Source organism: Paroedura picta, chromosome 18 (assembly GCF_049243985.1).
Source record: "Paroedura picta isolate Pp20150507F chromosome 18, Ppicta_v3.0, whole genome shotgun sequence".
Taxonomy (NCBI): domain Eukaryota; kingdom Metazoa; phylum Chordata; class Lepidosauria; order Squamata; family Gekkonidae; genus Paroedura; species Paroedura picta.
This window is the reverse complement of record NC_135386.1, coordinates 11,210,538-11,238,436: the sequence shown is the minus strand read 5'-3', so window position 1 is coordinate 11,238,436 and position 27,899 is coordinate 11,210,538. Positions and strand designations below refer to the sequence as shown.

Sequence of the window (27,899 nt, the reverse complement as noted above, 5' to 3'; positions counted from 1 at the left end):
ATAGAAAATCTTTAATGATTTCATAGTCTTCATCAGGGGTAGTCAAACTGCGGCCCTCCAGATGTCCATGGACTACAATTCCCAGGAGCCCCCTGCCAGCGAATGCTGGCAGGGGGCTCCTGGGAATTGTAGTCCATGGACATCTGGAGGGCCACAGTTTGACTACCCCTGGTCTTCATCATCGACCTTCAAGGATCACTGCCTTGACATGGCGAAGAGGCTTGCGTAGCTCAGTGAAGCTATGAGCTATGCCATGCAGGGCCACCCAAGATGGACAGATCATAGCAGAGAGCTGACAAAAGGTGATCCACTGGAGAAGGAAATGGCAAACCACTCCAGTATCTATGCCATGAAAACCCAATAGACAAGTTCAAAAGGCAAAACGATATGACGCCGGAAGATGAGCCCCTCAGGTCGGAAGGTGTCCAATATGCTACTGGGGATGAGCAGATGGCTAGTACGAGAAGTGCCAGAATGAATGAAGCGACTGGGCCAAAGCCGAAAGGACGCTCAGTCGTGGAGCATCAAAGAATTGAGGCTTTTGAACTCTGGTGCTGGAGAAGACTCTTGCGAGTCCCTTGGACTGCAAGGCAAACAAACCGGTCAGTCCTAGAGGAGATCAGCCCTGATTGCTCCTTAGAAGGCCAGATCCTGAAGATGAAGCTCAAATACTTTGGCCACCTCATGAGAAGGAAGGACTCCCTGGAGAAGAGCCTAATACTGGGAGCGATTGAGGGCAAAAGAAGAAGGGGGCGACAGAGAATGAGGTGGCTGGATGGAGTCACTGAAGCAGTCGGTGCAAACTTAAATGGACTGCGGGGAATGGTAGAGGACAGGAAGGCCTGGAGGATCATTGTCCATGGGGTCGCGATGGGTCGGACACGACTTCGTACGTAACACCAACAACATCATCAACCTTAAAGTTGTGTGATTCCTCAGTAATATATTACAGCATAAGTTTCCATGAGCCAGATTTGTTAAAAGTATCGGGGAAAGGTAGTAAGTATTCCTTCATACACTGGCTCTGAGAAGTCACACAATAATTTTCAGTTTCAAAATTGAAAAAGAACTTGGTCAGGGAGGAACAGTGCCCCCTAGTGACAATCATTACAATAAACACCAACCCAGAAAGAAATTCCTTGCAGCTTTCTGCATGTTGACACATACTTGTTTTTTTATGTCAAGAGAGTAACAGAGTTCTCTTGGCTTCTACCTCTAGGAATTATATACCATGCTAGGAGTGAGGGCCTAACTATCCATTTTGTGCAACTATATGTAGCAGAATCATTATGCCTTTTGTAAAGTAGGGGACACATGAGTATCCTCAATTAACCAAATAATATCACCCTCAGACCACCACCCCTCATACAGTGGAACCTTTCTGCCACCACTGTGTTTCCTGGGGGGGGGGGAAGGTACATTTCAGTGGGACACCAGGTGAAAGAGCACATCTGGCACTGAAATATGTACCCCGCAGTATGCTGCAGAGCATGCAAGTCTGCAGCAGCGCACTGGCCACACCCAGAGTGGTGCCGCTGATATGGAATTGCCCTAGGTGGAACAAGCCTGAAGTTACATGGTTCCAGTGACTCATTTCTATCAACACTTTGGTGCCTGGTTTGGTCCATGAGGCTGTTGTTTAGAACTAAAAACTGTGCCTACCAGAATCTCTCATATGCTGGAAGGGGCTCATGGGAATTGTAGTCCACGAACATCTGGAGGACCACAGGTTGACTACCCCTGGCCTACAACATGTTGTAAATCTTGGCTTTCGGAAGCGCTGTCTCTGATCTCAACTCTAAGGAACTGTCCATAGAGGTGTGTGTATGTGGGGGCTTAGTTGTTTGCATTCTGTCTCTTCAAAGACCTCGTGCAAGTCCCAATAACATTCTGGCAAACCTTCTGCGAGGGGTTCCACAGACCTCACAGTCATGGTCTTCCATTTCTCCGATTGCACCACATCCTTGGGGATCATTCCCCCTGCTGCACAACTGCCATTTCATACAGGGAAACTGATCTCTGTAGTCTGGGGATTGGATATTATTCTGGGAGAACTCAGGGCATCACTTGGAGGTTTACAACTCGAGACAGGAAGGGGATCATGCAATACTGCAAAATGTTTGTGAACAAGAAGAGATTTGGGGACACTATCAGGCTGGTATTAAGCATGTTTAAATTCTCCTGTTTGTTATCTTCTGTCATCCCTGTCCATCACCGATTATTTATGTAGCACTAATTTCATGCTCCATTCTTCAACATCCCTGGCCTGGGTGTAAAGCTTTTATTCCAACCCCAGCCAACGGAAACAGCATCCTGCCCTCCTCCAAGTGACAACCTTTCAAATACTTAAAGAGGGCTATCATGTCCCCTCTCAACCTCCTTTTCTCCAGGTTGAACATTCAGCCTATCTTCATAGGGCTTGGTCCCTTCAATATCCTTTGCGATTTGACAGTGTAACCGTCAATTCTGCATGTGGGAGATTTGCTCCATCTGCTTCTGGAACATTGTAAGGGATTCTGGGATTCACTCTCAAAACAAATGCTCATTTCACTGGCGTCCTTCTCTAATATTAAGGTCCCAAGAATGCTTGAGTTGCTTGTGCTGAGTTCACCGGCAGGCCTCGACACTGAACTAAAATGCTGGTCTTTCCTACATGTACTATATTTCGGAATTCCCAGACAGGACAAGCTCTTCTCATATGTTCCTACATAACCTCCCACGGTTCATTTCTCCATCCTTACCATTTATTTACTTGTTCATTCATTTGAACGCTTATATTCAGCCTTTTCACTTAATTGAGGCTTTCAAGGGAGCTCACAACTGAAACCAAAAATTGTGCATTACAACAAAACAACCCACCTAAAGCAACCAAACCAAAAGGAACAGAATGTGATTGGCAGTCTTCAAGCAAAGGTTGGATACACACATTTCTTGGATGCTTTAGGATGCTTTGGGCTGATCCTGCGTTGAGCAGGGGGTTGGACTAGATGGCCTGTATGGCCCCTTCCAACTCTATGATTCTATGATTCTTTGACTTTGGGCTGATCCTGCGTTGAGCAGGGGGTTGGACTAGACGGCCTGCGTGGCCCCTTCCAACTCTATGATTCTATGACAGCTAGCAGTAAAATATGCAAAAAAAAAAAAAAAAAAACCCAGAGAGCATTATAAAATGCCACCCAAGGGAATCTGGGGGAATCAAAACATTTTCAATATATACCCGAAGAGAAGCAAAGTAGATGCCTGAAGGTACATCTTTGGAGGATACTGCAAAGCTTGGATGCCACCACAGAAAAGGCCCAGTTACCAATTTCCTTGCTTCTGAAGTTGGGGGCATGCAGAGCAGAAGGCACAGATAAACCCACTGGATATTTCCCCTCTCCCTCCCCCAATATTTAGTTTGTATGGGAACCACCTGTTCTAAATGGAAAGCAAAACACAGATGTTTACAGCCTCTAGTTAAGTCTAGAGAAATTTGGGTATGTTGCATCCTGTACACAGCTGCGGCGAGTAATCTCTCTCCCCCTTTCCCACACAAAGAAGCACAATGCTACCAGAGAGAAATAAGGTCATAGAATTATTTATTAACAAATCTTTAAATCCAGGTGAGTGGAGTGTTGCTAGATGCTTTCTTTTCCAGACAAAGCACAAACCTCTCCTTTGAGGGGGAACCTGAGGATGTAGGAGAACAACAAAATCAAACAGAGAGAAATCTAACAGGTGAATCTGGTCATCTATGATGTCTGAAAAGGGCAGGGGGAGGATAAAATACCTGTTAAAAAAGTAAAGGTATCCCCTGTGCAAGCACCGGGTCACGTCTGACCCTTGGGGTGACGCCCTCCAGTGTTTTCATGGCAGACTAAATACGGGGTGGTTTGCCAGTGCCTTTCCCGGTCATTACCGTTTACCCCCAGCAAGCTGGGTACTCATTTTACCGACCTCAGAAGGATGGAAGGCTGAGTCAACCTTGAGCCAGCTGCTGGGACTGAACTCCCAGCCTCATGGGCAGAGCTTTCAGACTGCATGTCTGCTGCCTTATCACTCTGCACCACAAGAGGGTCTTTAAAATACCTATTAGTAGGTGGGAAACATCAATACCTCCTCCTTATCAGTTCAGAGTGGTCTGAGGGCCCATTATGCAGTTCTAATGTAAAAGAAAAGCAAGGTTGGCCTTTGAATTGCCATGCATGGAAGCCGAGCTCTGAGCTGAATGGGAGAAGCCAAACAAATATGTAAATAATTTTTTTTAAAGGTCTTGGGCTCCTGGTATCACACAGAGCTGTTCAGCTGCCCCAGAGCAGTGTACAGGATTCTCTCCTCTCTCCTTGATCCTCACAAAAATCCTGGGATAAAGTTTTTGTTGAAAGGGATTATCTAGCCACACAGCTTCAAGGTAGGTTTTGGAATTTGAACCCAGTTCCTGTTCCAAGCACAATGGGGGTGTAAGACTTCCTCTCGTAACTTTAAGTCACATAAATCTAGGACACATTACAGCTCACACCTGACATGGACCAACTCCAAGTTTCGATTATTTGAAATAATCTTTGCTCTCCAATAACGTATCAAGACTTTTTTGTTTGGATAATGTCTAGGGGGATTTTAAATTTTTTTGTAAATGTGACTTTTGGGAGCTAGTCAAAGAATCAGGCAATCCTCCCAGCAAAGGAAAAACAGAGGGACACTGGCTGCCGCATAACTGTGGACCACCCTTCTTTCAGAGACTCATCAATATCCGAGATTTATTTAGTAAGCAGAGACTATACATCCTCAAGACATTATTGTGTAGCTGGCTGCTAATCTTCAGATGCAACCTGAGATGAGGCCACTGGTTTTAAAATGGAGACAGCTGCTGGGACTGAACATTTTAAGGAGTGATGCATCCTATGGAACATGGCAACTAAAAACAGAACCAGACACCAGCAGATACATGAAAAACAAACCGTACCTGCTCTAAAACTTGGCCACAATTGCAAAGATTTTAGGAGCTGGTCGGAGACTTGCCATTGGAATCCTGCATAGAGTACAAGCTACTCTCCTCATCTTCAAGCACCTTTAACAGAGACATAAGCAATGAGGTAAATAGCATCTCCTTAAGAGTTATTGTTCTAGCCATAGCCTCTGTGCCGCTGCAGGCAGAGACCACAGAAGGGATGGATACTCTAGCAGGAATGCTCCTGCTCATTTCATATCACAGGCAACATTACCACCTACTGGCCAGCAATGGCTCCTGCTCTTCTAAACAAGGGTTTATTAGGAACCATTTCCGCAGTATAGACTTTCCCCCTTTGTTTGAATTGCCATGGGAAGCTTTGATTTGGCTCCAGGCATTCTGGAACTAGGCTTCAAATACAGGATGTAACCCATGGCTTATGTTCCTCATTTGCTTTGGAGTCAGCCTCCCATCATGGTTTTCCTGTTTCCTTTCTTGTGCATGTGTACCTATAGAGTGGTCTGCTGCCAACCCCACCCGTGCAGAACAAAGCCAAAATAAAATTGTGGCCTCTTTTCTAAGGTCTCCCTGTGTGTGGAAATAGAGAAGATGAAAACTAAATAACTAGGAAGAATCTTCTATGAAATCGCTCAAGGAGAAAATTACCTGCCCATTAAATGCTACCAGGCATTTGCCTGAGACCGACAACAGGTCCCCCCTCAGATATCCTTTCCATGGCCTAAACCAGTCTGTCCTCTTTAATAAGGTGACCAGATTTTAACATTGGTAAAGCGGGACACCATTGACCGGGGGTGGTGGTGGTTCTTGATTAAAAATTTGGGTCTATATGGAACAACAAAAAGTTTCATAGAATGTATAGAACACAAAAATAGTATTGTAATATATATTTTTTAAATTTCAACATAAGTACAACTTGCCAGGTACCCCCAGATGTCCCTCCAAAAGTGGGACAATCTGGTCACCTTACTCTTTAAGGGGCTTAGCTAAGTTCCGTTCCTGTTATATTGTTAAGATCACTGAAATTGTGTTGTTTAGATTATTGTTGTTGTATTTGTTTATGTTATATATTAACTAGGGGCAAAGCCCATTGTCTCCAAGAATACAACGGGCGCTAGGGCTTGGCAGTGGGAGTTGTCCAGTGGGAGTTGTCCTTGGAAGGGGAGGAGTTGTCCAGTCTGCAAGGGCATGGGATTGAATGTGTGTGTTGTGTGGGAGGTTGTGGTGGCATAGTGGCAAATGAGGGTATGGGTGTGGAGATATGGGTGTCAAGAACCTGTGGTGTGGAATGTTCGTTGAATGTGGGAGAGGGCTGACCTTTGGGAATTTTGGCATAGTGGTTACAGATGAGCTTTCCAGAGCCATGTCCTCAGATATGTGAAGGGAAAATCAGACTGGAGACTCTTCTTGGGGGAAGATTACATGGCAACCAATTCCTCCCAGTTCTACGTCATTTCCTTTCTTGTGTGAATTAGGCCACATTCACTGAAATCCCCCCCTGCCCTAATACACATGGGGTACAGTACACAGGTGTCCACCCTGTTCCTTCTGTCTCCCATTTTTTCACTGTTGGTAAAATGTTATGTGCCCACATGCTTCTTTCATGGTTCCTTAGAAGAACAGATTTTTGTACACTATTGCTTACTACCCAAAGGAGTCTCAAAGCGCTTTACAAACACCTTTTCCATTCGTCTCTCCACAATAGTCAACCTGTGAGGTATGTGGGGTTGTGACAGATCTCAGAGAACTGGGAATGGGCCGCAGTGACCCAGCAGGCCTCGGGTGTCTCAAAGCATTTTCCAAATTCCCTTTCTCTCTCCATAGCAGACTCCACATGAGGGAGGTGGGGTAGCGAGCCTCACAGGGAAGCTGGCAACCCTAAGAGGAAGACTCTCTGTGCACAGCAGTCTTGACCTTAGTAAGGTTTTTTATACTGTGTTTTTTTTTATTTGCCAGGCCAAGGTTATTTGCCAGGCCAATAAGTCATTTTAGTTACTATGTGTCTCCAGACATTTACTTGTTCTCTATTTACAGTTTCAGGCTGTAAACATTTATTTAGATCTTCCTGCACTTTCCAGATTCACAGGACTGATGCTGGTCTGCCTGTCTGTGCCCCAGAATACAAACAGTTGCTGGTAAGGGCTGGCCATAATCCATAGGCCAGGAGGGACACTCCCGCACCACTCCCTACCAACTGCAGGCAAAAATGGCTCGTTTGAAGGCTGGACTCTGAGGCATTGTATGATTTTGAAGTTCACCTCCAAACCTCCAGGAATATTTCCAACATAGGGGTAGCCAACCTACAGGTGTGGCCTGGAGAGGTCCTGGAATTACAGCTCACCTGCAGAGTATAAAGATCAGTTCCCCAGGCAAAAAGAGCTACTTTGGACAGGGTTGTGGTAGAGAAGAAACATTTAAGGCTTCGCACACAGATTGTTGTTGAATTGAAAGACTGGAGGCCTACTGCACAGGGTTGTTGTGCAGATGAAACAGGAGACAAAAGAGCCAGTTTCCTCTGCAGAATAACACTGTGCAGTGGCCTCAAATCTGCAGAGAGTTGCAAAGAAGAAAGACACATGGCTTGGCTGTGTCTAACCTCCGGGCAGGGCAGTATTTTAAGGGAGAAGGGGCTTTTCTGTGGCCTCCCTGTCAGGCAAGTGTTTGGCAGAAGTGGAAAGTCCCCCCCCCAAAAGGAAGGCCTTCAAGCTCCCCCGTGTTGCTCTTGGAAAGGCCTCCTTCTCTCAGTCAGGGCCTGTCAGAGGTTCCTTCGCAGCAGGCCTGAAGGGAGGGAGGGGAGGGAGCGCACTCTCCAGCGTCCAGCCAGCTCTGTCAGGGTTCTGAGGCAATTTATAGTTGAACATGACAGGACAGCCTTGGGGCGAAAAGGGCTGGCACAGCCTGTGTTCTCATCCCCCTTGGCAGCCCTGCTGACCTCTTCTCCGTGCGGTGGTCAGGAGCAGACTGGCAGCAAGACTGGGCTGGGTGAATGGAATTTTGGTCTGTCCTGGTGAGGGGCCAATCGGAAGGCGTTTCGCGTGCCTCTCCATTGGCTGCTTGGCCCTGGATGGACACTCAGATGGCCCAATCAGGAGCCGCCCTCTGAGTTTTTATCCTGGATAGGCCCCGCCCTAACTCCTCCCCAGGTGGCCTTACCCTTTTATTTAACCGCAGGAGCGGTTAAAGATTCGTTCCATGTATCCCCCATGTTGTATGTAAACCGCCCTGAGCCATATGGAAGGGCAGGATAGAAATCAAATATAAATAAAATAATAAAATAAAGAAATGAGAAACAGTGAAGAACAATAATTAATGTTATCTATAGCCAAAAGTAGTGAGCGAAAGGGGGTTTGCAAAGAAAGGTGTGAGGGAAGAGAAAACAGGGGTTGCTATTTTCCTACCTCCACTCTGCTCGTCAACCCCTTCCTCCTCACTCTAAGACAAGCACCTGGGCTGCTCTCCCAGCATGCCTGCGGAGCACTTTCTCCCTCTCCCATTCCCAACTGTGATGCCAAAACAACCACCTCACAGCAGTAAACAAGAACCATGTCTGCCACAGTGTGAATTTATCCTGGGAATTTATTCTTCCCAAATGTTCTTCCATTTCTCACTAAGGGTGGGTGTCATTGCAGTTGGTTCTTGTGCAAAAGCCTTTTTCCTTCCCTGCCTTTTCCTCAAGGTGTCAAGAACTTTAAAAAGGAGGAGGGGATACTTTCTAGGAAACAAATCTGCTTTTCAAAGTATCTCTTACCTTTGTTGTCTAACTGTTGTCATGCAACTAATTTTTTTTTATTTAATGGAGAAATAATTATGGGGGAGGGAGAGCCGTAGGTGGGGTGAAGACACATCACTTGGAACATGCAAAGAAATGGTGGTTGGTGCGACAAAGGAATTTTCTCACAGAAACTGCAAGCTTACATTCACAGAAAATTCAAAATCAAGTTTGAAAATGCGTGATAAAGGAGTGTGACATTTGAATTTCCTCCTGGATGTGTGGATTTATGTGGGGAGGTGTTTCCAATCTTTGTGTCTTTAATAACACTGATTGCAGAAATGGTCTAAGTCTGGCCTGGGTGAACAGACCATTTACTGTTCCATTTTAAAAATCAGCTGCAGGTGATCAGGGTTACAGTTTGAACCTTATCTTCTTCTCTGCACTGAAACAGTCTCACAGCACTAGAACAGTTGGGGCAAACAGTTGTTCCCTGGAGTTTTCAAATAAGAAAAACATGATTTGAATATTTCAAATTGTGCTACCCGCATGCACCTGATTCTTAGAGACAGAGAAACTCTGTGTGTTCTGTTAACTGAGTCCACATTATCTTGTGTATTCAAGCCCTTATATGGGAAGTATAGGATTAACCCCCCTCTCATTTCCCCATGTACCTTCAACATGAATCTCTACAGATAAATGGATCTTTACTACTGTTAAAAAACTTCTCTTCCCTTTAAGGTGCTAATAATAGCACACAGGTCTAACCCTAACCGAAAACCAAGACCTGTGTGCTATTATTAGCACCTTAAAGGAGAAGGGATGTAGGGCTGATTTCTTCCATTATATCTTTTTTGATCCCCAAAGGCCGATTTTGCACAGCAGTAGCGGTCCATAGCTGCATGCTCCAGATTTCGTGTCCCCATGGGTACACATTTCAGCGCCAGATCGTCTTCCCCCATTAAAATGTATCCCCGGTGGGTGCAGCCATGGCAGAGAGGTTCTACCGCATGGTGGGATGGTTGGGCTTATTCTACAGGAAGGCTTATTCTACATGGGACCACGATACCACCTTCCTACAAAGTGCCGCAAAGTAGACCAGGGCATGTTTTGCTCCCTCCTGGCCTCCTTAGGCCTCTGTCCTGTCAACATGGGCCTGCTGCAGGACAGGCCCCATTGACCCCTGCAGCGGGCAAAGGGAATGTAGATTCTCCTGCATTCCCTTAGCCCTGGGCTAATGAGGCCCTGGAAGCCCTGGAGGGGGCTGGAATAGCAGCAACATCATATGGACACGGGGATTAGCCCTGTAGCCATACTGATACCGCCCTGGCCTTTTCCGTCTGTGCAAAATTGGACAAATTCTGTCTTCACTACTGAAGAAGAGTTGGTTCTTCTATGCCGCTTTTCTCTACCTGAAAGCAGCTTACAGTCACCTTCCCTTTCCTCTCCCCACAACAGACCCCCTGTGAGGTGGGTGAGGCTGAGAGAGCCCTGAGATTCCTGCTCGTCAGAACAGCTTTATCAGTGCTGCAGCAAGCCCAACGCCCTCCAGCTGGCTGCATGTGAAGGAGTGGAGAATCAAACGCAGCTTGTCAGATTAGTCCAGCTCCTAACCACTACACCAAGCTGGCTCTACTGATCTTTTAAAGGCCCCAACAGGTGCATAATGGAGACCTACGGTCTCCAATTTATATTCCTGTTTGGGGATCTTCCTCTGTAAAAGATGGGGAAACCTAATGAAATATGCTGTTATGTGGGTCAGCAGAACTAGTGTTGAATGTATTATCCCGTGCAAGCACCGAGTCATGTCTGACCCTTGGGGTGACGCTCTCCAGCGTTTTCATGGCACACTCAATACAGGGTGGCCTTGCCAGTGTCTTCCCCAGTCATTACAGTTTTACTCCCCAGCAAGCTGGGTAAAAGAGCCTCTTGTGGTGCAGAGTGGTAAGGCAGCCGACATGCTGTCTGAAGCTCTGCCCATGAGGCTGGGAGTTCGATCCCAGCACCCGGTTCAAAGTTGACTCAGCCTTCCATCCTTCCGAGGTTGGTAAAATGAGTATTGGGATACAATCCCCAAAATGACAGAATTATCTCAGTTCGAATCCAAGGCAAACCATCCAACATCACAGTAATCCAAGTCTATGTCCCAATCACTGCTGCTGAAGAGGATGAAGTTGACCAGTTCTATGAAGCCCTACAACACCTTCTAGAAGCAACACCCCAAAATGATGTGCTTATCATCATGGGGGATTGGAATGCTAAAGTAGGAAGCCAAAAGATAACTGGGATAACAGGGAAGTTGACCTTGGAGTACAAAATGAAGCAGGGCACAGGCTGGTAGGATTTTGTCAAGAGAATACAATGGTCATCGCAAACACTCTATTCCAACAACCCAAGAGACGACTCTACACATGGACAACACCAGGCGGTCAACACAGAAATCAGATTGACTACGTGTTCTGCAGCCAAAGATGGAGTTCTACAAGGCAAACAAACTGGTCAGTCCTAGAGGAGATCAGACCTGACTGCTCTTTAGAAGGCCAGATCCTGAAGATGAAACTCAAATACTTTGGCCACCTCATGAGAAGGAAGGACTCCCTGGAGAGTAGCCTAATGCTGGGAGCGATTGAGGGCAAAAGAAGGGGATGACAGAGAATTAGGTGGCTGGAAGTAATCACTGAAGCAGTCGGTGTGAGCTTAAATGGACTCCGGGGAAAGGTAGAGGACAGGAAGGCCTGGAGGACTATTGTCCATGGGGTCACAATGGGTCAGACACAACTTTGCAACAACAATGTGTGTGTAGGTACATATGTAGGTAGAGGAGACTGCCACACAGTCCCCATCCCCATCTTAAGCAGCCCTTTCCTCCAGGGGAACTGATCTCTGCAGTCTGGAGAGGAGCTTTCATTCTGGGGGTTCTCCAGGTCCCATCTGGAGGCTGGCATCCTGAACAGTGGCATGGATGCCAGCCTCCAGGTGGGACCTGGAAATCCCACGTCTGGGGTTTTGTGAAGCCTGGATAATGTTTCAGAGGCTTCTCAATGGTAAAAAAGTTGAGAAAAGATGACATAGAGGCAGTAACTGAGAAGTCCACTGTTGTTTGGAAACCAATGTTTTCATATTTGTGTGAAACATACGTTTTTGATTTAATTTGATATTGAACTGAACTGAAGAACTTGCAGACTGAAAGGTTTTCAGTTCTTCAAGCAAATTTTGCTATGTTTGTTGTTATTAGCAATTACTGCTACACAGCATTTCTCTTTGTTTCCCACCTGGAGCCTGGCATCCCTGCATCTCCATGGGATCCAAAGACAGAGAGTCCACCTCCCAATGAATCCTTTTTTCCATGGGGACTGATCTCTGCAGCCTGGAAATGACCTGCAATTCCAGCAAATCCCCATGTCCCAACTGGAGATTCGCATTCCACAGCATGTCTGGGGCACAGTGCCACAGAATTCCCCTCTCCCAAGCAGCCCTTTCTTTTCAGAGTTACCCCTTCAAAACAGCCATTTTTCCCTTGGGAGCTGATCTCTATAGTCTGCAGATGACCTCCAATTCCAGGAGATTTCCTGGCCTTACCTTGAGGTTGATAACCCCTGGATTAGAAATGTTCCTTGAGGTTTGGAAGTGGAACCTCAAGGTTATGGGGGGGGGGGGGCAGGAGAAGGACTAAAGGCTTAAGGTCTTAAGGACTAAAGGTCCCATGGGACCCAGCTTGGCCTAGCACCCATAGTTTCCCTGATGTGCAATGGGCTTTGCCTCTAGTTTACAATAAATGACAGTTGTGAAGCCCTTGAGAATCTCCGAAATCTCCATCTCTAAATGCCTCTGTCTGTCAGTTGTTATCATAGCATCACAATCCCAAATCTAACAGATCTACAGTGCTCACCTCCCAATAGACATCATCATCAAAGCAATTTTCGTCTGTGGGATCACCAAAGAACGGCAATTTCAAAAGGAAACCTGAAGGAAAGGACAATCAAAACACCAAGAGTATTGAGTTACATATTCTCTAGAGTGAAGGAATGCTGGCAGACGTCCCTTTTCATATATGATCTAAGTCAGAAAAGATCATATAAAAGCAAGGGCCCGTGGGATATCCTGGCTTCCTTTTCTATGTTAAATGAGTTCCGCACAAGGGGAAAAGGACATTTTGTATTCTTGCTGTAATAATGCATTTAAAAATCACTTTTTATATTTGAAGTATCATGTAAGGATTCTGAATAATCAGGTTTCTGGATGTATTGCATGGCTGCACTACATAAACACAGAAATCACTCCATCCAGCAAAAATCCCTCATCTTTTGAATGCACCTTCAATAGCTTTATTTATTTTTCTCTTTTCTCACAGCCAAAAGCAATTTCTTGATTTATTTGAAAACCAAGGTCAGACAAGAACCAATGAGTTGAAAATTCAAAAGAATTTTCAGTTAAACATCTGGAAGAAGTTCCTGACGGTTAGAGCAGTTTCCTCAGTGGAACAGGCTTCCTCAGGAGGTCGTGGCTTCTCCTTCTTTGGAAGTGTTTAAGCAGAGGCTAGATAGTCATCTGACATAAATACTGATTCTGTGAACTTAGGCAGATTGTGAGTGAATGGGCAGGAAACAATGTGCTAGTGTTTCTCTCTTGTGGCCATTCCTTGGCAGGGAGAAGGATAAAGTGCCAGCTTGGAAGGTATTGGTGAGTGTTGCTTTCTTTCTTGCAGTGTGTGAGGGTAGTTTGTGAGGGTATATAAGTTGCAGGAGAATGGGCGCTGTTTCTTGTCTGTTCCTTGCCTAGGTGGTGGGGGGCTGCAGCTGATTTGCATTAGTTGGCAGTTGGCTGACTGCTAGCTCCACCCACGGCTGGGTTGTGCTATAAAACGGGTAATCAACCTGTGGTCCTCCAGATGTTCATGGACTACAATTCCCATGAGCCCCTGCCAGCATTTGCTGGCAAGGGCTCATGGGAATTGTAGTCCACGAACATCTGGAGGACCACAGGCTGACTACCCCTGCTATAAAAGGCTCTTATCTCCAGAGGTGCGTGCTAAAGGCGTGCACCAAAGTGGCAGAGCTAAAAGGCTTTCAGGACTTACAGAGGACTCTGTAAGTGTTCCAGGGTTTGCAGGAGTCTGGTTGTTCCTGCAATGGATCAAAGCAGCGTAGTTGTTGTTGGACCTCAGGCTGTGACACACACTGCCTGTGGCATATTTGCATATTTACCTCAGGGTAACACAAGTGCATGTTAGTAACACTCCTGCTGGAAGAGAAAGTACAGAAGCTAGAAGAATGCCTGTAAAGAGTAGAGTTCTTGGGAGTAATTCATGGAGCACTTTTTGGAGGGCAATTGGAAGAGGTGGGAAAGCTATCTCACAAATTAGAGGAGAATCCAATACAAGAGGAAAACAGATGGAAGAATGTTACCCAGAGGTGTCAAAAAATAGAGATGTTTTGCCCCTCTGATTCTCAAAAATTGTTTTCAGGAACTGCCTGTAGACACTGTGGACCACAGGAACACAGGAAGAATCCACAAAAACACAACCTGAAATTCCAAGTCCTTAACTTTTTTCTCCAAGGTTACGTGGTCCCCAACTCCCCTGAAGGTAAAAAGATGTTTCATAGGACCCTGTGGATGAGAGGATTACCTCGTCTGCTCCCCAATGTATTAGGACTATGAGACGGGTGCTGGTAATTGGGGATTCCCTATTGAAGAAGAAGAGTTGGTTCTTATATGCCGCTTTTCCCTACCCGAAGGAGGCTCAAAGCGGCTTACAGTCGCCTTCCCATTCCTCTCCCCACAACAGACACCCTGTGGGGTGGGTGAGGCTGAGAGAGCCTTGATATTCCTGCTCAGTCAGAACAGTTTTATCAGTGCTGTGGGGAGCCCAAGGTCACCCAGCTGGCTGCATGTGGGGGAGTGCAGAATCGAACCCGGCATGCCAGATTAGAAGTCCGCACTCCTAACCACTACACCAAACTGGCTCTCAATTGAGAGGGAATTGAGAAATCAAAACATGTCAATTGGACTTTTTGTTTCAGGAGGTATGCTGTGTACCTGGTGTGAGAATCAAGGATGTCACGGAAAGAGTGGAAAGACTTGTAAAGCCGAGGACAGAGATCCCTTCCTGCTCATTCATGTGAGAACAAATGATATTTCCCAGTGCAGATTGAAGCATATGAAACAAGACTACGTAGCCTTGGAGAAAAAAGGGAAGGACTTGGAATTGCAGGTTGTGTTTTCGTGGATTCTTCCTGTTAATGGCTGAGGCTTAGGAAGGGAAAGAAAAACAATGCAGATAAATGGCTGGCTATGTCTGGTGACTGGTGTCACCCGGAAAGGTTTGGGGTTTTTGGCCATGGATTGAGCTATCGTGATCAGGCTCTTCTATCGGGAGATGGTTGTACTGCACGAAGGTAGGAAAAATTGTCTTTACAAAGAGTCTTGCTGACCTGGTGAGGAGGGCTTTGAACTAAGTCCAGTGGGGAAGCAAAACATACATTCAAAACCCATTTCGATTATGGTAACTAGAGGGGAACACTGCAGATTTAAAGGGAATAGTACATATGCAGGGAACTATTAACTTACAGGACAGTTCAAAAACTAAAAGCCTCGGTTGCTCGTTTGAAGGATTACAACGTCTCTACACTAATGTGCAGCGTATGGGAAACAAGCAAGGTGAATGAAAAGTTTTAACAAAGGAATGGGATTAGAACAGGCATGACAAAAAATTGGAGGGATAACACTCACAACTGGAATAATAGGATTGAGAGGTACAAATTATTTAAAAGGGGCAGACAAATAAAAAAGGGGGAGTAGAACTATATGTTAAGAATGTGTATACTTGTGAGGAAACACATGTGGCTGAGCATGAGAGTTCAGCTGAGAATTTTTGGGTAAAAATGGAGTATGAAATAATAGTGGTCTTAAGGTAGAGGAGATGAGATGCTCCTAGACCGGATTATAAAGTTCTCAGAGAGATGGAACCTAGTGGTCATGGAATCATAGAGTTGGAAGGGTCCTCCTGGGTCATCTAGTCCAACCCCCTGCACTATGCAGGACACTCAGAACACTGTTGCTCATCCACTGTAACTTGCCACCCCCTTGAGCCTTCACAGAATCAGCCTTTCCATCAGATGGCTACCTAGCCTCTGTTTAAAAATTTCCAAAGATGGAGAACCCACCACTTCCCGAGGAAGCCTGTTCCACCAAGAAACCGTCAGGAACTTCTTCCAGATGTTTAGATGGATTTTTTTTGGAATTAATTTCATCCCATTAGTTCGCCCCTCTGGGGCAAGAGAAAACAACTCTGCTCCCTTCTAAATACTTGAAGATGGTTATCAGATCCCCTCTCAGTCGTCTCCTCTCCGGGCTAAGCAGACCAAGCTCTCCCAACCTTTCCTCCTACGTCTTGGTCTCCAAACCCCTCACCATCTTTGTTTCCCTCCTCTGGACATGCTCTAGTTTGTCTACATCCAACTGGGGTGCCCAAAACTGAACACAGGACTCCAAGTGAGGCTGAACCAGAGCAAAGCGGTACCATCACCTCCCGTGATCTGGACATGATACTCCGTTTGATACAGCCCATTTGTCTTTTTAGCCACTGAGTCAAACTGCTGACTCATGTTCAATGTATGGTCCTAGATCCTTTTCGCACTCCTAGAACCTTTTCGCACTAAACTGGGATGGGTAGCAAACATACCAGAAGACAGAATCAAAATACAGGATGATCATGACAGGCTGAAAAACTGGACTAAAATTAATAGTGAATAGTGAATAGTGAATTTCAATAGTAATAAATGTACATTCTTCATTTAGGTAGGAAGAAATCCAATGCATCACTATAGGATGGGTGGCAGTAGTACTTGTGAAAAGGATCTGGGATCTTAGAAGACAAGACACTGAACATGAGTCAGCAGTGTTACTTGATAGCTAAAAAAGCAAATGAGATTTGGGGCTGTAATAAAAGAAGTAAATAAAGTCCAGATCACATGAGATGATGTTACCACTTTACTCTGCTCTAGTTAGACTCGCACGGAGTACTGTGTTCAGTGTTGGGCACCACAACTGAAGTTGTAGAGAAACTGGAGCATGTCCAGAGGAGGGCTATGGAGATGGTGCAGGGTTTGGACTATGAGGAAAGGTTGAAGGAGCTCAGTCTGTTTTGTCTGGAGAGAATATTTTATTTATTATATTTCTTAGATGACTAAGAGGTGATATGATAACGCTCTTCAAATACTTGGGCTGTCATATAAGAGGTGGAGCAGAATTGTTTTCTGTTGCCTCAGAGGGTTGAACCAGAACCAATGGGTTAAAATTAATACAAACGAATTTTTGTCAAAGCATCTGGAAAACGTTCCTGGCAGAACAGTTCCTCAATGGAACAGGCTTCCTTTTGGAGGGGGGGGTCTCTTTCTTTAGAAGTTTTTAAGCAGAGGCTAAATAGTCATCTGAAAGAGATGCTGATTCTGTGAATTTAGGCAGGTTGTGAGTGGGTGGGCAGGGTGGGATGGGCCAGGATTTTTCTCTTGTGTCCCTTCCTTGCGTACCTAGGAAATTGCCGATCGCCACTGTGGGATGGTAGGTGAATTCCATCCAGGCCAGGTTGAATTCTAGAGATTTTTGGTTGGGCATGAAATTGGGATCACTGTGGGTAGGTAGATAGTTGAGAGTTAGTTAGTAGTTAGTTGAGAGTTCCTGAATTGTGCAGGGGGTTGGACTATATGACTCTGGAAGTCTCTTACAACTCTATGATTCTATGGCTGAAAGGCTCAGAAATTCTTTTTCTTTCTTTCTTTCTTTCTTTCTTTCTTTCTTTCTTTCTTTCTTTCTTTCTTTCTTTCTTTCTTTCTTTCTTTCTTTCTTTCCTTATTTGACTTCTATATCCCCCTCTCAGCAGGTTAGATCAGGGCAATAGAGAATAGTAGTAGAAGAAGAGTTGTTTTTTATACCCCACTTTTCACAACCCTAGGACATCTCAAAGTGGCTTATAATCTTCCTTTCTTCTCCCCACAACAGACTCTGTGAGGTAGGTGAGGCTGAGAGAACTCTGACAGGATTGTTCTGTGAAAACAGCACTATGGGGGCTGTGGCTAACCCAAGGTCCCCCAGCTGGCTGCACGTGGAGGAGTGGGGAATCAAAGCCAGCTCATCAGTGGATGAGCGAGAGGGTTGTGAGTGTCCTGCATGATGCAGGGGGTTGGACTAGATGACCCAGGAGGTCCCTTCCAACTCTGTTATCCTATGATTCCTATGATTTGAAACCACCACTCCTAACCACTACACCAAGCTGGCTCTCTTCTGGTGGGAATGGGTGGGGAGGAAAGTTTCATATCTATCCTTGACCTTGATAGGATTCACCAGACATCAGGAGAGGAGAAACTCATTTCCAAAGGCCTCACTAAACATGATGTTGGAATTGTGTAGCTGGAAACCAAACAAAATCTTTTGGCCCTAAAAAGTAGCTTAGTGGGGTTATATGGATCAGATCTTATGGCCAAGCCTGACTCACCCACAATGACCCATAGCCATGACTGAACACTCCACTCTGCCTACTGTGTTTGTGTTTGTGTTCTTTCACAGATTTAAAAGCCAGAAGGGTACAATATCTTCTTATATACGTGGTTTGGGCCCAGTGTATCTGAGAGACCGCCTTCCTGCCTATACCCCCAAAAGAGTCTTACGCTCCGCCACCTCCAACTGGCTGCGGATCCCTGGCCCCAGAGAAGCATGTCGAACCTCAAAAAGGCAGAGCCTTCTTGGTCCTGGCCCCCACCTGGTGGAACGAGCTCCCTGAGGAGATCAGAGCCCTGCCCGAACTTCCACAGTTCCGCAGGGCCTGCAAGAGGGAGCTCTTCCACCAGGCATTCGCTTGAGGCCGACCGACTCAGAACACCTGCTGGTCCCCCCAGACGCCTGCCCATGACTCTCCCAAAGTTACTGTTAATTGTTATTGTATTATAAATGTGGTTGTGTAATCTTTTAATGTTTTATTGAAAGTTGTTTTGATGTTACAGTCTGTATAATGTTTAATGTAAGTTATATAACTGTTCTGTGTAAACCGCCCAGAGCTGCAAAAAAAAAAGGGTGGTATAGAAAAATAAATAAATAAACAAATAAACAAACAGACAAATGAATAAAATTAAAAAACAAACAAACACAGAAACCACAGCCTTCCTAAGCTTGGCAATCAAAATGTACTCCATCAGCCACCCTGTGTAAATAGGCAGACACGTTGGAAAGGATCAAATTGACAGAAAATAGGACACATCTACTCTCCATGCTGAGATTTAATTTCTAGAAGTTCTGAGCAGGGAGCAGAATGCTAAAATAAGTAACATCGGCAAAATTTTAATGGAGGAAAATCAGCACAAAACTCTGGTGTTTTGACAGATGTTACAATCAAGAAACAGGAGCTGTCCCTGCTATGGGATATATCTACTCACCTACAATGGCCCCTCCTATCAAGGCCATGCCCAACGACACAGCTATGCCAGCTGCCTGGAACTCCCCTTGGACACTGGGATTCCGATATGCATAGGTACCACTGAAGTCAAAAGCAGAGATGAGCCTGAAAGGAAGGGAAACACAGGGGAAAACAACACATTCAGAGAAACTCTTTCCTGGGAAAACAGCACAGTGTGATGTTTAGAGTATCTGGCTAGGCCTTGTGGGATCTGGTTTCAAATCTCCAACCTTTCATGAAACTTGCTGGGGGACCATGCATCAGTGACTTTCTCCCAGCCTAACCCACCTTAAAGGGTTATTGTGAGCCTAAAATGGGGAGGGGGAAACCATGTGTGTCTCCTTGGACTTCCTGAAGGAAAGGTGGGATTATGGTTATCTATTTATTACATTTGTATACTGCTCTCCCCTAAGGCTCAGGGCGGTTCACGATATATCAGACTCACTGGTTATAATGAATGAAAGGTAACAGTAATAGCAACAATAAAGAGAAATAACATTCAATATAGTGAATAATCTAACAGGCCCATGGTTGGTTTGATCTGTCTCATGGGTTCAAGGGGGGGGGGAGGTTTGGGGCCCAGTGGATGCTATATAGTTTCGGTTGACCTGAACTAAATGCCTGGTGGAGGAGCTCCTTTTTGCAGGCCCTGTGGAACTGTTTTAGTTCTGTTAGGGCCCTGATCTCCTCTGGGAGCTCGTTCCATCAGGTGGGGGTCAGGACAGAGAAGGCTCTGGTTGAGATGAAGTGGACTTCCTTGGGGCCAGGGATCAATAGCCAGCTAATGGTGAATGCCTACTGGATGGGGGATACGCTTCTAGGTAACACTGTGTGTGAACGAGACCTTGGGATACTTGTGGATTGTAAGCTAAACATGAGCAGGCAGTGTGATGCAGCGGTAAAAAAGGCAAATGCCATTTTGGGCTGTATCAACAGGGGCATCACATCAAAATCACAAGATGTCATAGTCCCGTTGTATACGGCACTGGTCAGACCACACCTGGAGTACTGTGTGCAGTTCTGGAGGCCTGCTCAACACAGGATCAGCCTGTGCTCAACACAGGATCAGCCCTAAGCATCCTAAAGCATCCACGAAAAGTGTGTATCCAACCTTTGCTGGAAGACTGCAAGTGAGGGGGAGCTCACCACCTCTTTGGCAGCCTATTCCACTGCTGAACTACTCTGACTGTGAAAAACCTTTTCCTGATATCTAGCCTATATCGTTGTACTTGAAGTTTAAACCCATTACTGCGTGTCCTCTGCAGCCAATGGGAACAGCATCCTGCCCTCCTCTAAATGAAAACCTTTCAAATACTTAAAGCGGGCTATCATGTCCCCTCTCAGCCTCCTTTTCTCCAGGCTGAACATTCCCAAGTCCCTCAACCTAACTTCATAGGGCTTGGTCCCTTGGCCCCAGATCATCTTCGTCGCTCTCCTCTGTACCCTTTCAATTTTATCTACGTCCTTCTTGAAGTCAGGCCTCATGGGGAACCTTATCAAAATCCTCATAAATCCTCCTGGTTTAGGATTGCCACCCCTCCTCCCCACTCCGCAGTCCAAGACTGCTGGAGGACAAAGAACCTGGCAGGGGCTAGTTCTTTAATGGCAACTGTTTTGCCCTCCCTGACCCAGGTTTCCGTCAGGCACACCAGGCCCACTCTATGCTCTACAAAGAAGGTTTGCAGGATAGAGGATTTGTTGCTTATTGACCTGGCGTTGCACAGCATCAGTGTCAGAGGCAGGTTATTCACCTTTGCCTCCACCCTAGTGTCCCAAGGAATGGGACGGAGGTTGGAAGGGGCCCACATATGATTGTATTTCGGGACCCTTATCTTATCTCACCTCCTCCCACCACTGTCTCTGACTTTTCCCCTTATAATTGGATCTCCCTTGGGTCCCCATTTTTGTTCCTCCCTCGGTTTCTCTCAGTGTAAATGAGACAACTATGTTTAGTAGTTGGTTTTGCTTTGACTGTTCTATTTCTCTATTGGTTCCTGTTGGCTCTATTCAAGTTATATTGGATTCCTCTATTTTGCTAGGGCATCCCTCAAGCCCTGGTTCTGTGTTTGGTGAGAAGGCTGGTTTGTGATTTGTGTTTGGTGGGGTTATGTGTCTCTGGAGGGATAGCCCCGATCCCTACTTATGACATCTCAGGGCTTCCCATTTCAGTTGTTAGTTACATGTAGGGTGTGATCTGTTGTGTGGTGTTTGGTTCTGAAGGGTGGTCCCGATCGCCAGCTGTGGCATCTCAGGGTTGCCCAGACCAAATGTGTGTTGTGTGTTAGACAGAATGATCACCTATTCTCAAAGCCTCTGGGTCCTTCCTGTGAGGTAAGTTAACATGCGCTGTAACTCCTAAATGTATATGGAAACAAAAGTGTCCTGCAACAAAGACAAAAAATATCAAGCCACCACAAAATGAAAGGTGATTTAGTAACCAAGTTCCATGCAATTTTAGTTCTAGCTGTTTATCCCTCCATCTCCCCAAACTGTATCCCAGTGATATAATCCAAATCACTGCACCCTTCAGGGCCATAGATTTCCTCTGTGGCAGCAGCAGCTGTGACAGCTCCCACGATGCCCCCAATTAGCCCTGGCATGGCATGAAGGTTGTGGATGCCACACGTGTCTTGGATCCGCAGCTTGGACTCTAAGAAAGGCTGGAAGGAAGAAGGCATAGTTGCTCAACGCCAGTCTTTTTCTTAAGCCATCCTCACCCACATATCTAGTATACAGGGGCTGGTCCCTGCATGAATAAAAATATCAACAAAATTGAGTCAGCCACATCTATGATTTAAGACTCCAGAAACTTGTAATTTGCCAGATCTTTTAAGAACTAATTTGTAGATTATATTCCCACCCCAACATTCACCGCAATTTTTTAAAAAGTTCTTGCAACATATTGGAATACCAGAGCAAGACCAAAAAGAACCCTCTACTACCGCAGTAACCATTCCCACCAGAAGGAGGAGGTGGAAGACAGTGGGAGTAAAGTCAGGGCAGAAACATTATTTCCTTTCCCCACAAGCCCCCTCAGGGCAAGGGCAGGGTATAAATGTAAAAAGAAATGTCCCTCTCTTGTTCTAAACCAGGCTTTCTCAACCAAGGCTTCATTAAACCCTGGGGGCTTCTTGATGGCCCTGGATGGGTTTCCCAAATGGACCCAAATTTTCCAAATTGTTAACCATTTATTGGGTGATATGACTATATATGGTCATGTTGACCCACCCACCCCCTCCCAAAAAGGCCAAAGTGCCTGGAAGGGTCCTGGGTGGGCCAGCTATGCTGGTTGTATTCTGCACGATCGTGCCACTTCTCGGATGAGGTAGAACTATGTCCACTATCCTGAGCTCCTTGAAGAAAGTTTAAGACCTTCCAGTCTTACAGGTAGCATGGCCCTCAGACAACAGGGGATGGATACCCTCTGCATTATGCCCTTGCTGGGCTTCCCAGAGGGTAGAAAAAGACCAGTGGCCTTACCTGTGAGGGGTCCTTCTCCCCAGAGGTAAAGGAAGACATCTTGGGTGTTTTCAGTTCTCAGTTCAGGGAGGCAGGCTCACTTTTTTCCTTTCCCCGCCTTCTGAGTAGGCGTGCCTCTCTCTCTCCAGTTTGAGACTTCCATCGCTATCAGGACTTCGCCCAACCATACATAAACCCTAAAACACGGAAGGTATAACAGAGAAAGGAACAGAACAGCAAAAACATGCTAACATGCTAACAGGCCAACACAAGACAACCACATATAACTTGCAACTTCTAGGGGGAGATGAAGATGTCTTCCTTGACCTCTGGGGAGAAGGACCCCTCACAGGTAAGGCCACTGGTCTTTCTCCCCCAGAGGCAGAAGACATCTTGGGACCTCCCCGAGCAGTGTCCCTCAGGGTGGGAAGTTGCTCACGAAGATATAACCTCCTGGAGCACAGCTGTACCGAACACTGCGTCAGCTGAACTAAATCTGTCAATCTTGTAATGCCTTGTAAAAGTAGATAGCGATGACCAAGTGGTGGCTTTACAAATTTCTTTCACAGGAATATGGTTCAAAGAAGCAGCCGTAGTCGCAGCACTGCGCACCGAATATGCCACGATGCCCTCTGGAACATGGACACCTGCAGCTCTATAAGCCTCCACGATGCAATCCTTCAGGCACTTACTAATCGAAGACTTGGACATCCTATTACCCTTGTTTGGGGCAGTGATGGAGATGAAGATCAGTTCCGTCTTTCAGAATTCTGCCGTTCTGATCAAGAAGGCTTTCAAAGCCCTTCTCACATCTAAGGTATGATAAAGCTTCTCCAACCGATGCTTTGGGTCTGGAAAGAATGTAGGCAATTGAATCTCCTGGAGCCCGTGAAAGGTAGAATTGATTTTGGGAATAAAAGCTGGATCCAGTCTGAGAGTAACTTTCTCTTTATGAAAGGTGCACAGCTTTGGATTGGAAGATAGAGCTCCCAGCTCTCCGATCCTCCTGGCTGAGGTGACTGCCACCAGGAACAGAACCTTCATCCGCAGGAACTTTAGACTTATATCTGCGATCGGTTCAAAAGGCTTCTTTGTCAGAGCATTGAGTACCAGATTAAGTTTCCATGTCGGAAATCTGTGTCTTACTGGAGGTCCCAACAAAGTAGCTCCTTTCAGAAACTGGGTTAGATGGCGGTGCTGTGACAACCTTCCATCAACCTTGGGGATGACCGTAGCAATCGCTGCCACTTGCCTCCTCAATGTGGCCGCTTTCAAACCTTGGTCAATGCCATCCTGCAAAAAAGCCAGAATGCTCCCTACCGAAGGTGCGTACAATGGAACCTTTTTTCTTCTGCACCAACCCTTGAAGACCCTCCATGTATACTCATAAATACAGTTAGTAGAAGTTTTTCTTGCAGCCAGCATAGTGTTAGTTACTTTGAGGGTGTATCCCTTATTTATGAAACGTTCCCTCTCAGCTTCCAAGCAGCTAAGTGGAACCAGCCGGGATCTGGATGCCAGACAGGACCCTGTTGTAGCAGATCTGGTACTAGAGGAAGATGAAAGGGGTCTGTGATTGCCAACTGTAGAATGGTGGAAAACCACGGTCTTCTCAGCCAGAACGGTGCCACCAGGATCACGTCCGCACTGTGTGCCCTTATCCTTCTAGAAGATGTGGGATGACCAGTACTGGTGGAAAGGCGAACAGAAGGCCCTCCGGCCAAGGAGATGTTAGAGCATCTGTCACCTCCGTTTGCCGATGCAGGTAGCGAGAGAAGAAACGAGGAACTTGGTGATTCAGATGCGACGTGAAAAGATCCACTATCAAGACTACCCCAAACCTTTGCATGATGCTGCGAAATATCAATTTCTTTAGAGACCATTCTGCTTCTGAAAGAGTGGACCTGCTCCGCCAGTCCGCTTGACAGTTCTCCACTCCTCTGACATGTTCCGCCCTCAAGGATAAGAGATGTCGCTCTGCAAAACAGAGCACCATCAAGGCCTCCATGTGCATCTTGATCGAACGTGAGCCCCCTTGGTGATTTATGTAGGCCCTTGTGGCTATGTTGTCCGTTCTCACCAGTACTGGCTTGTTCAACAGAGTTCCTTTCAGCTTTGACAACACCAGATAAACTGCTCTCATCTCTAACACATTGATCGGCAATAGGGCCTCGCCTGAGGACCATACACCTTGCACCAGGTGGCTCCCCGAAGTGGCTCCCCAACCTCGTAAGCTCGCGTCTGTAAAAATCTCCATCTCCCGTGGCAAGATAAATTTCTTTCCCCTGGAGAGATTCTCCTCGCAGGTCCACCAAAGGAGACTGTCTTTCACCTTCACCGGAACCTGTAGCATGACCTGTCTCTTGTAGACAGTGCTCATGTGATGCGGTCTTAAGAATATCTGAAGTTCTCTCGCATGAAGTCTGGCCCACTGGACTGTATCTAGGCAAGAAATGAACAGTCCCATCAGACTCACCAAGGACATTAGAGGGGAGGAAACGTTGTTGATGACCTGAATGACTAGGTCCTTTATCTTTTGAATCCTCTTCTGTGTAGTAAACAGCGCCCCCTGCTGCGTGTCTATAATGACCCCCAGATGTTCCATCCTCTGTGAAGGGGACAGGGAGCTTTTCTGAAAGTTGACAATGAAGCCGAACTTCTGCAGAGTCTCCACAGTCAAGGTGGTGTTCAATATGGCTGCTTCCCGCGATGGCGACCTTATTAGCAGGTCGTCCAGGTACGGATGGATATGTACCTTGAGCATTCTCAGGAATACTATGAGGTTCACTAATACCTTGGAGAAAACTCGGGGTGCTGATGCTAGGCCGAATGGTAGGGCCCGAAATTGGTAATGGTGACCACCTATGCAAAATCTGAGAAATTGCTTTTATAGGCACGTGAAGATAAGCCTCTTGGAGATCTAATGAAGTGAGATACTCCCCCTGTTGAATAGCTTCCTTGATTGAAAGAAGAGTCTCCATTCTGAATTTTCTTACGTTTACAGCTCCATTGAGGCGTTTCAGATCAAGTATCGCCCTCCAATCGTCGTTTCTTTTGGGCACAGTGAAGAAAATTGAATAGAGACCCTTTCGATGGTCTGACAACGGAACTTCCTCTATGGCTCTTATTTGTAGCAAGTGAGTAATGGCCTTTAAAGTCCACGCTCTTTTGTCTGGACGGGTGCTTAATGGGGACTCTAGAAACAATTCTGGTGGAGGATGTCGGAACTCTATTGAGTAGCCTTTCAAAACTACTTTCATCGCCCACTTGTCTTGGACATACTGTGACCAGGTGTGTGCGAAGAGTAGTAACCTGCCCCCCACCGGAACACCCGCATAGTCAGTCCTTAGACTGCTTGGGCTCTCTCTCAGACTTATCAAATTGCTGATTCTTGTAGAACCTCTGTCCGAAGCCACCTCTCCGGGGTTGCTGTCTGGATTGGGAGCAGGCCTGTCTCCTATCCTGTCGGTTCCTCGGAAAGGATCCACTGCCACAATCGTTTTTCCTAATAAACCTAGGCATTCCCCTTCTCTTCTCCTTTGAGTCAGTTAAGACCTTGTCCAGTGACTCTCCAAACAGCTTCTCCCCGTGAAACTGATAGGCTGTAACTATAGCCTTTGAACGAACATCCGCCTGCCAGGCTCTAAGCCAAAGCACCCTACGGGCAGCAGAGGCTGAAGCTATAGTACGGGCATTAAAAATTGCAGCATCTAAGGTGGCATCAGCTGCAAAGGATATGCCCTGCAGTATCCTATTGACACCCTCAAGGAGGCGTTGATCCTTATCTCCTAAGAGCTGCACCATCTTCCTTGCCCACACAATGGTTGCTCGCATAACAACAGAAGAAACCGAAGAGGCCCTCAGTGCCATCGCTGCCGCCTCATGTGCCTTGCGTAAGGAAAATCAGCCTTTTTGTCCATAGGATCCTTAACCATTCCTTCTCCATCTTCTGATAGTAATCCAGGCGCTTGCAGAGCTACACTACAGCCGCATCCACGACAGGAACCTGCAAAAAGCTTTCGGCATAGTCAGGAAGTGCATATAATTTCTTGGCATAGGGGGGAACTGTTTATTGGCCATGGCCTTAACCCACTCTTTTTTAATCTGTCTCTCAAAGTAATCAGGGAAGGGGAAAATTCTGAGGGAGTAATCCTCTGGGGGAAAGAACTCAGAATTCCCTAGAGGTCTCTTAGGCCTGCTGGGGCCCTCCTCTGGGTTCACCAGAGGGTTAGGTTTTAAATCCAGCGCAGCTAGTGTCTTGTCCAGTAAAGAAGAATAATCTTCTATTTTAAAAAAGTGTTTTGAAGGTTCGGGTAATTCAATATCAACCCCCAGTTCCTCATCAGTAAGAAAGGCAGTATCCTGTTTGGAATTAGCACTGGAATCTGAATCAGAAGAATGCTGAGACACCATCTCACTATGAGGGTAGCTGCGCTTTCCTGCTGCCTTGGTGGGCCAGGATCTTCTAGGATGGGACCTGTCCGAATCATAGTCCCTGGAATTGGGGGGGGGGGGGGGGAGGAGAAGGAGATGAATCAGACCTCCCCTTACTATTATTACCCAGGGCCTTCCAGATAGGGCGGAGTTGGCTAGAAATGGACTTATTAATAGCCTCCAACAACTCAGAAGACAAGAAATCATGCCCAGTGGGCCTTACTGTCCCTTGCGAGGTAGATTCCTTCCCAGCTGTCGAAGCGTCCATTTCAGGAGCTTGCTGGGTTCCCTCGCTGCCGGCTGTAAAATGGCTGCCGCCATTGCTAGCCGCATTGGGGGGAACGCACTCTGCCGACGCCGCGGCAGTCTTCCTGGAGCGTTTTGAAGCACACTTTTCCTCCCCCGCTCCGACCAGATGCAGGGCGGTCTTTTCCAACATGCCCGCCGGCCCAGGGAGCTGCACATTGCCCTCCAGCACATGTGCCGCGACATCCTCCTCAGAGAGTAACTCCTCTTCCCGAGAAGCAGCCATTTCTCTCTCTCGGTCTTCAACGGCACGCAGAAAATAGTCAGGGGAGGTCCCAGGAGTGAGCGGTAAAAAACCACGGTCTCCAGCAGCCTCTTAAGGGCTAAAATTACCAACCCCTGAAGTGCAAGCAAGAGGGCAAGAGAAATTTCAGAAAGAGTCACGAATAGAGTTAGAATAGGTAGAAAATAGTAGAATTTAGGCCTGCTAGCAGAGCTATAAAAAACGTGCTCTCCCTGGCTAAGAGGCAGGAAAGAACTGGAGAGAGAGAGGCATGCCCACTCAGAAGGCGGGGAAAGGAAAAAAGTGAGCCTGCCTCCCTGAACTGAGGACTGAAAACACCCAAGATGTCTTCTGCCTCTGGGGGAGAACCACGGTTTTC

The 27,899-nt window shown here is 46.4% G+C and overlaps 1 protein-coding gene across 10 annotated transcripts in view; it reads right to left on the bottom strand.

The window, feature by feature from the left end:
- Positions 1-3,561: 3,561 nt before the first annotated feature.
- Positions 3,562-27,899, bottom strand: part of RHCG (Rh family C glycoprotein) — an 85,895-nt gene continuing 61,557 nt past the window's right edge. For all 10 annotated transcript variants that reach the window (XM_077318133.1, XM_077318132.1, XM_077318140.1 and 7 more), the window contains 5 exons: positions 21,622-21,758; positions 19,079-19,203; positions 12,544-12,617; positions 4,943-5,047; positions 3,562-3,669 (listed from right to left, as the gene is read on the bottom strand). In XM_077318133.1, coding sequence (XP_077174248.1) covers positions 4,976-5,047; positions 12,544-12,617; positions 19,079-19,203; positions 21,622-21,758 — 408 coding nt within the window. In that variant the 3' untranslated portion in view covers positions 3,562-3,669; positions 4,943-4,975. The remainder of the gene's footprint in view (positions 3,670-4,942; positions 5,048-12,543; positions 12,618-19,078; positions 19,204-21,621; positions 21,759-27,899) is intronic.